Source organism: Belonocnema kinseyi, chromosome 3, assembly GCF_010883055.1.
Source record: "Belonocnema kinseyi isolate 2016_QV_RU_SX_M_011 chromosome 3, B_treatae_v1, whole genome shotgun sequence".
NCBI classification, from domain to species: domain Eukaryota; kingdom Metazoa; phylum Arthropoda; class Insecta; order Hymenoptera; family Cynipidae; genus Belonocnema; species Belonocnema kinseyi.
Window position 1 is genome coordinate 158,250,057 of NC_046659.1, and position 9,613 is coordinate 158,259,669.

Sequence of the window (9,613 nt, forward strand, 5' to 3'; positions counted from 1 at the left end):
TTTCCAACTGAAAATTTAACATTTTTGGTTGAAAATGGATCTTTTCTAGTTCGAAATTCAACAATTTGGCTAAACATTTGTATTTTGTAATTGAAAATTCAATTATTTCATTGAAAATTCGCAGATTTTGTTAAAAACCCGATTTTTTTGTAGAAAATAATATTTTTGTCTGAAAGTCAATCTCCTTCTTAAAAAAAATCAAATTATTTAATTAAAAAGCATGAAAATGATTTTTTTTTCGCTGAAAATTGATCTATTTTGTTGAAAATTTGTTTTTCTTTCATTGAAAATGATATATTTTTTTTTGTAAACTGTAAACGCAACTATTATTCCAGTTGAATATTTCATAATTTTAGTTAAAAATTCATCTGTCTGATTGAAACTTCATTTTTTGACTAAAAATTAATTATTCAAGTTTTGTTTGAAAATTAAACTCTTTTAGTTGATATCTATTCCAATTTCTATTGAAATTTTTGTTCTCCGTTCAAAATTCAATTATTTGGTTGAATATTCATCTTTTGTAATTGAAAATTCAAGTATTGTAGTTGAAAATTTACATTTTAATGAAAAATTCCTTATTTTGCAATTTGTTGCTCTGTTTTCATAAAAGATGTTTAGAAGTAACGTCATGAGTTAAAATAATTTTTTTTTCATCGCATTTGGTTAAAAACTTTACGATTTGGTTGAAAATGTAATTTTTGTCTTAAAAATGCAACTATTTTATCATAAAGTCATCTTTTTTGTTCAATAATTTAATTATTTTCTTAAAATTTGAAATATTTGGTTAAAAATGCAACTGTTTGGTAAAAAATTAATGTTTTTGGTTTAAAAATTTATCTTTTTTTGGTTAAATTCTACTTTTTTCAAATTTTTATTTGATATATTTTTTTGATCTTTAACTATTACATTTTTCTTTCGGGAATTCATCTTTATCAATTGAAAATTCAAATACCTGGTTGAAAGTTGAACTAATTTGATAAAAATTTACTTTTTGTTTGAAGATTCATCTTTTTCTTTGAAAATCTTAGTACTTTGTTGAAAGTTAGTTTTTTTGTTGTTGAAAATTCGTCGTTTTTTTGTTGCAGAAAATTAATATTTTTGATAGAAAATTCACCTTTTTGCTTTGAAAATTAAATTAATATGGTAGCAAATTTAACTATTTGGTTGAAAATTGACATTTTTGTGGAAAATTTTTGTTAGTAGATTAACCATTCAACTTTCTTCTAAAAAAATCTGTTATTTTGGTTAAATTCAAGTTTTAAAAAATTTTAAATTGAAATATATTTGTTGAAGTATTAACTATTACATTTGTCTTTAAGAATTCACATTTTTTCCCATATTCCAGTCTGTTTTCCTTTTTTTTTTTTTCATTTTTTTTTCGCTTTAATGTGATAAGAGAGTCCAAATATTTTTAATTGAAAGTTAATTATTTTTAGACTAAAAACTCTTGGTTAAAAATGGTATTACTTGGTGGAAATTTTATTATTTTTGGTTGAAAATCCCACTGTTTTGTTAAAAATTCATCTCATTGGCTTGATAATTCAACTATTTTGTTGGAAACTCGTATTTTTTTCGTTGAATTCCAATGTTGAAAATTCAACTGTTTTACGGAATATTATTTCACCTTTTTGGATCAAAAATTCGTCCTTTTCAATTGAAAATACATTCTTGGTAGAGAAAGTTTTTTTTTTTTATTCGAAAGTTTGAACTACTTTATAAAAAAATTCGTGTTTTTTTTTTGTTGCTGAAGATTAATCTCATTTTTTGAAATTTTAAGTACTAAAAATTCGTCTTTTTGGTTTGAAAATTAGACTTTCGTAGAAGCCTTTTTTTGTTCAAAGTTAATTCTTTATAATTTAAAAGTCTATTAGGTATTTTAGTTTTGTTTTAGAATTCATCCCTTTGATTAAAAATTTTATATTTGGTTGATTTTTTTTACAATTACAATTTATAATTAATCTTTTTTTGTTGAAGTATCAACTATTTCATTTTTCGTTGAGAATACATTTTTATTGGTAGAAAATTAATCTTGCTGATTGAAAATTAGTTGATTTTTTTCTTTGGAAATTTATATTTTCGGATTATAAATGCAACTGTTTTGTAGAAAATTGATCTTTTTGGTTTTTAAATTCAAGAATTTGATAGAAACTTGAATCATTATGTTGAATACTCATATTTGGGGGCTGAGAATGCGACTGTTTTATAGAAAATTTATCTTTCTTGATTGAAAATTCAGTTTTTTAACATTGAAAACCTTGAATTCTCCTAAATTTTTTTACGAGAATCTAGAATTAAACATTTTTTTTCTTTCAAAACCGTTATTTTATTGAAATGCGAAAAGTAATTTAAATATATTTGAGAAGATTTGAAAATATTTCACTAAGATTTCAAATAATACAATGATTTACAACAATAAAACAGAATTCACATACAAAGATTTCAGAAAATTTTCACAACAATTTCGAACATTTTCAAAGATTTTAAAACTCAAAAGATTTTAAAAATGGTATAGTAAACCAGATTTCTAAGATTTCAAAAGATTTTACACATATTAAAAATATTTCCATGATATCAAAGACGACTTATGTTCGTAAAAAATTAAGAATTTGTTTATTTATGGTTTTGCTTTCTTTAAACATTTGTTGCCAATAAAAAATGAAATGTAATAAAAGAATACCTGAAAAACCTTTATTATTGACCTGGAAAATCCGGAAAAAATCTTGAATTTCGATCCTAAGAATCGCTGGACACCCTGAAAATACATCTTTAGTTGAAAATTGAGTTGAAAATTCATCTCCTTTGGTTAAAAATCAAACTATTTTTATGAAAAATCACCGTGTTTCACCTACTTTGCGAGCTTTTTCAACAGTTTAGTCTGAAAAAAATACTATTTGTTGTTTATTTCTAGCTTCTCGACAAATTGGAAAGTAAAATGAAGGGAACATGTGTGGAGGGAACAGTGCCAAAATTGTTCGAGGGGAAAATGTTGTCTTTCATCAAGTGCAAAAATATCGATTACAAGTCCACGAGAATCGAGACTTTCTACGATATTCAGTTAAATATCAAGGGCAAGAAAAATAGTAAGTATTATTGAAAAAAAAACTACGAAAAATTTTAAGGTTCGAATTTTGGTAAAGATTTGGTTACTTTTTGCAGTTTACGAGTCTTTCAATGATTACGTTAGTACGGAAATGCTCGATGGTGACAACAAATATGATGCAGGAGAACATGGCTTGCAAGACGCAGAAAAGGGAGTAATCTTCTCAGCCTTCCCACCAGTTTTGCATTTACACCTCATGCGATTTCAGTATGATCCAATCACAGATTGCTCCGTCAAGTTCAATGACAGGTAAGCAAAAAAAGGGATTTTTTTTTTTTGGTTAAAAAAAAATCTCATATTTTCTCAGAATCTGAATCAGAATCTCAGAATTTATTTTAATTAACTGGGAATGGTTAAATTAAACTGCGATATGCCACCTGGTGATGAAAATCCGAACTAGAAAGTATGTGTACAATTTTAAAGATGTGTTTGAATTTAAACGTAAAAGTGTTTTAACGATTTTTTTTGTGGAGTTTAAAGTATTTGTTGAATACTAAAAATAAGTATTTATCAAAAACAAAATATTTTTCTTAAAAAAAGAAAAAAAAATTTGTTGTACATATATATTGTGATTTTCAACATATTATAAACTGAAATGAATTTGCATTGAATTTTACATGAAATAGTGAAATAATTGATTTTTTTTTAAACCAGTTTTTTATAAAATTGTGTTTTTTCACTGTAAAAGATAAAAATTCTATCTAAAACGATTTGTTTTTGATGAAGATTTGTTTTTAGTATTCAATCATTGTTTTAAACTTTACAAGACAATTTTTAAAACACTTTTATGCAAAAATTAAAATACAGGTTTAAAATTGTACTTACTCTAACTAGTTACTATTTTATTTAAAAAAACTTAATTATTTCGTAGAAAATTTACTTTTTGTTTAAAATTTATATTTTGATGTTGAAAAATGGACTTGAAATATTTTCTGGATGAAAGTTCCACTTATAAAAAAAATTGGTTTTTCGTTGCAAATTCATCTGTTTTAGTACTTTTTTTAGTACTTTTTTTTGGTAGAAAATTATTTCTTGTTAAAAAATTCATTGTTTGATCGTGAAAACTCGGCTGAAATCTTTTTAAACAGAAAATTCAACTATTTGTTTGAAAATTTATCTTTTTGATTTAAAACTTCATCTGTTACAGAAGAAGTTTCATTTTTTGTATGAAAATGCATCTTTTTGTTGATAATTCAACTAATTTGTTTAAAAAATTTGGTTGAATCGCTTTGTTAAGAAATCACTTTTTTGTTAAAGATTTATATTTTAAGTTGAAAAGTTATCGTTGGTTAAAAGTTTAATTATCTTGTTATAAATTAATCTTTTTTAATTGCAAACTCAACTAATTGGAACTTCATTTTTTAACAGAAAATGGAACTTTTCCATTTTTTAAGATTGATATTTTTTAGTTAAAAATTCGCATATTTTTGTTTGAAAATTGCATTTTTGTAAAGAAAATTTGTCTTCTGGTTTGAAGGTTCAATAATTTCGATAAATTTTTATTTATTTTTTGAGCAAAAAGTATTTGTTGGAAATTCATCTTTTTTGTTTTAAAATTCTTTTCTTTTGTTGTATAAATTTTATTTTTTTTTTAAATTAAAATATAAACTATGACACTTTTTAGTTAGAAGAATATAATATTATAAAATGCAAAGCGCGCGACAATTTTTTTTTGTTTCATACAATTTATAAATTTAAGTATAAAATGAATATTAATAAAAATTTATGGTATTTTATATGTAGTATCTATTATATAAAATAATAGAAAAGAAATGGAAGGACAATATTTTTTTTCATGATAATCGATGAAAATTGATATTATTGTGCAAATACTGTAAATATTCTTTGAAAGCTGACGATTTTTTTTATTGACAATATCAATTTTAGATGAAAAAAGCATATATAAAGTAACAAAGATTTTTTGAAGATTGTAAATCTTTGAAATTTAATGATTTAGGTCTAAAATAACTGGTTTCCGATGAAAGATGTTGACATAATTTTAAATTGTTGCAAAATTGCAAATTATATTTTAAATCTATATCTATAGTTGCATTGAAAATCACCAGCTTAATCTGCAGTTGTACAAAAATGATAAATTTCCTTTGAAAACTAATGATTTTTTTTACTAAAAATACTGATTTCCGGTGTACCACGTCAACATAACCTAAAATTGTTCAAAAGTTGTGAATCTTCTTTGAAATGTTTGAAAGATAATTCTTTTTAAATTACTAATACTAAATTTTTACAAAAAACGTTAGCAGAATTCAAAATTGTTAAAAGATTCTGAATTTTGTTTTAATTTTAATGCTTTTTCTTAAGATAACATAAATAATTATTTCTTATTATTTAATTTATATTTAATTCTAATTATTTATATTTATTATTTATTTAAAATTTTACTTTTAATTATAATTAAAAGTGGAATTTTAATGCAATTAGATTCCGAAAAGAAAATGTGGTAAAAACGCATCTAAGAAGAGTATAATTTGAAAATTCATCTTTTTGGGTTGCAAATTAAACAACTTAGTTGAAAGTGAAACTTCTTTGTTAAAAATTCATTTTTTCAGTTGATTCATTTTAATTTTTTTTGAAAATGTAACTATTTTTATGAAAATTTGGTTTTTACGGTTAAAAACTAATTTTCGAAACTCTAAATATAACTATTTTATTTTTTGTTAAAAATTTATATTTTTTATTTGAAAATTCCACTAGTTGCTTTAAATTTCGTATTTTTTAGTAGAAAACACATCTTTTTGTGTTTGAAAAATTAACTATTTTGTACAAAATCAATTTTATAAACTCAAGCTTTAACTATTCTATTTGAAATTGAAATTTTATCATTTTTGTGATGAAAATTCATGTTTTTTTTTAAATTCTACTATTTGATTAAAACCTATTTTTTTTTTTTGGTTTAAATTCAAAATGTTTTGTTTACAATTCGTCTTTATTTTTCGGCAGAAAAGTAATGTCATTAGTTAAAACTTCATCATTTTAGTGGAAAATTGATTTCTGTAGTTGAAATTTAGATTATTTAGTTAAAAATTTGTTTTGTTTTGGTTGGCATTATGTATTTTATTGGAAATTTCTCTTTTTTAGTAGAAAATTCAATTTTTTGGTTGAAATTTCAACTGTTTGGTTAATAATTCATTTTGTTGGTTATCATTTTAATATTTTGTTGGTAATTCCTCTTTTTTCGGTAGAAAACACCATTTTAGTTAAAAATTAATTATTTTGGTTGAAAATTACAATATTTTCTTGGCAGCTGATAATTTAACCATGATATTTTCGGATGTAAATATATCTTTTTTATTAAAAATTTGATCTATTTTGTTGGAAATTTGACTTTTTGAGTAAAAAAGTTCACATTTTTTCTTGAAATTTCAACTATTTCATTAAAAATTCATTGTTTTTGGTTAATAATTTTAATATTTTGTTGGCAATTTGTCTTTTTTCGGTAGAAAAGTAATCTCATTAGTAGAGGCTTCATCAGTTGAGTGGAAAATTTATTTCTTTGGTTAAAAATTAAATTATTGAGTCAGAAATGTGTTTTTTTGTTGTTGCTTAGAATTTGTTTTAACTGAAGATTTTACTTTGCTATTTTTGGCTGTAAATATATATTTTTTATTTAAAAGTTTATCTATTTTGTTGGAAATTTTTCTTTTTGAGTAAAAATTTCACTTTTTGTTGTTGTTTGTTTTTGTTGTTACCAAAAATGTAGTTCCATTTTTTGTCAACAATCTTTCTTCGTTGAAAATTCATCTGTTTGGTTGAACATTTAACTATTTTGTTAAAAATTCTTTTCTTTATGTTCTAAATAATGTTTTAAATAAAAAATTGGCCTTTTTTTAGTTGAAATTTCATGTATTTTGTAATTCGCCCTTTCTTGTTGGAAAATTAAATGGTTTGACTAAAAATTAAATTCATGCATTTTTGGTTCAAAATTGATATTTTTTAGTAGAAAACTCAAGTTTTTGGTGTAAAAATCCACTATTTGGTTGAAAATAAAAAATTCCTGAGTTGTAATATGTGTACATAATTACATAATTTTTTGAATGAACCCTTATCAAATTCTGTATGACTGCTGTCACTAAAAATCTTTAAAATAAATTGGGAACACACCTTTTTTTTGCATTAAGATTGTAGGATTTTCTCCTACATATTAAATTTTTCGCAGATTTGAATTCTACGAGAAGATAAGTCTTGGGCCTTTTTTACAAAACGAGGAATCAACAAATGCAGACTACACGTTACACGCAGTCCTAGTCCACAGTGGAGATAATCACGGAGGACATTACGTTGTATTTATTAACCCGCAAGGCGATGGAAAGGTAAATAATTACATATATCTCATTTAAATGCACATAAAATTTAACTATAATAATTAACAATGTTTTCGGAACTTATTTGCTATGTAAATTTATCACACTACTTTTTTTTATTTAAAAATTTGTTTTTCAAAATTCAATTGTTCCGAAAAATGTCACATTTGTGTGAATTATAGAATTGAGAAAATTTCCAATTATACCATTTAAAATGGATCAAATATAAATTAATTAGTGATTTTAAAAATTAAACCGTAATTGATTTTATAAGACGATTCTAAATCCGTGAAATTTTGGAGAATTTATCGATTTTAACGTTAAAAATTCTATTCAAATATTGTTTCAGTCTAAATTATCTCATTTTTAAACCATTCAATTTGAAATTTTTTAATTACGAAGAAGGAATAATAATTCATTATCAATATTTGACTAAATAAAATTGTCAATTTTAATATGAAATATTTAAAACTACATAGCTTGAAACTGAATTGTTCGTAATAGAAGGCTTCGAATAATTTAAATTTTTCGACAAATAAATATAAACTTTGAACTATACAATTTTAATTATTCTATTTGAAAGAAATTTTAATTTGTAAGTAAAATTTCTGAATTTTGAAGTATAAATAATAATTGAACACTTATTAATTTATAATAAAAGCCGAGTAAGGTTAAGAAATATTGGAAGATTCTGAAAATATTCAAAGTTAATTAAAAACTTCAAGTTGTTTCAAATAATTGAAAACAAAATTTAGAATTTAGCAGATTTTAAACAGAAAAATTTGAGGAACATTTTAGGAAAAGTGAAAGGTTTCATAACTATCAAAAATAACAATAATTTAACTTCTAGTTTAAAAAGTGTTTTTTTTTTTTTAATAAATAATGTAATTTTTTAATTTGACCAATTTATTGATTCTTTCTTCAATTGAATGCGTGGATTTATATTTTTTTTGTACTTATTCTAACATTTTTAACTGTACAATTGATAAAAGTTTAAAATCGTAATTTTTGCAATTAATCTGTATTTAATTTAAAATTATTTGATTGAAAAGTATTTAAAGCTTCCATTTTATAAATGTAAATTATTGAGCGTTTTAATGTAAAAATGTTTTTAAAAAAATTGAAACTTTTATTTAAGAAGTTTAAAATTCAAGAGTTTCACTTTAATTACTTTAATTTGAAGTTCAGTTTTTATTACTTTAAGTGAAAGAACTTTAAGCTTTTAAGATATCGAATTTTTTTATGCCATTGACCGTGTAAATTTTGTTCGACCCTGGACTCGCAGTGTTTAATTTTTGAAATTAAAATTTACCTCGTCAGATTAATTTCATATCAGAATTTAAGCCCTTTTTTCAATTTTTGTTACTGAAATATCAATTTTCAAAATAGCTCTAAATGTTACAATTTTAGGCTGCGTTGTTGTTTTAGATCGAAAATTGGTATTTTGAAACAAGAATCATTAGAATTTGAACAAAATTTAGAATCTTGAACCAATTTTGGATTATATTGGTTTTTTTCGTACTGTCGTCTAAAAAATTTGTCTTTTTGACTGGAAAATTCAACTATTTTATTAAAAATTAACTAATTTTGGTGTAGTTTAATCTTTTTTTGTTTGAAAATTGATAATTCACGTTTCAAAAACAGTTTAATTGCGTATGTTTACTCATTATCGCGTTGAAATTTTTCTTGTAGTGCAACATTCTTAAAAATTATTTTCAGAGTGAACAAAAAATACGGACATCTTTATAAAGACTGGTAATCAATTAAAAATTATTTCAAATTTTTTGTCGACAGCTTTAATAAATTATTTAATTAATATCAATTGAAAATTCATTTCCCGCAAAACTTAGACGTGTGACATTTCCAAAATTCTCTGATTTTTTCTTTGACTAATTTTTCATTTCAAATCATCAATATTCAAATACCAGCATTTTAATCTTATGGTATTATTACCATAGAATATTTTATAAGCGGAAGAAAACAGTGTTTCATGTACAAATTTAAAATTTTCAAATGTATTAATTTATTTCATGCAAAAAAAAAGTTTTTTCTACTTTAAAAGATAACTCTTTAACAAAATACTGGAATTTTGAACAAAATAATTTATATTTTAACATAATAATTTATCTAAATTATTGAACCTTCAAACCAGAAGACAAATTTTCTTTACAAAAATGCAATTTTCAAATAAATT

The 9,613-nt window shown here is 22.8% G+C and overlaps 1 protein-coding gene across 1 annotated transcript in view; it reads left to right on the plus strand.

The window, feature by feature from the left end:
- LOC117170321 (ubiquitin carboxyl-terminal hydrolase 7) overlaps positions 1–9,613 on the plus strand; it is an 85,573-nt gene that overhangs the window by 30,169 nt on the left and 45,791 nt on the right. The window contains exons 8-10 of the mRNA XM_033357024.1: positions 2,909–3,080; positions 3,157–3,349; positions 7,275–7,428. Coding sequence (XP_033212915.1) covers positions 2,909–3,080; positions 3,157–3,349; positions 7,275–7,428 — 519 coding nt within the window. The remainder of the gene's footprint in view (positions 1–2,908; positions 3,081–3,156; positions 3,350–7,274; positions 7,429–9,613) is intronic.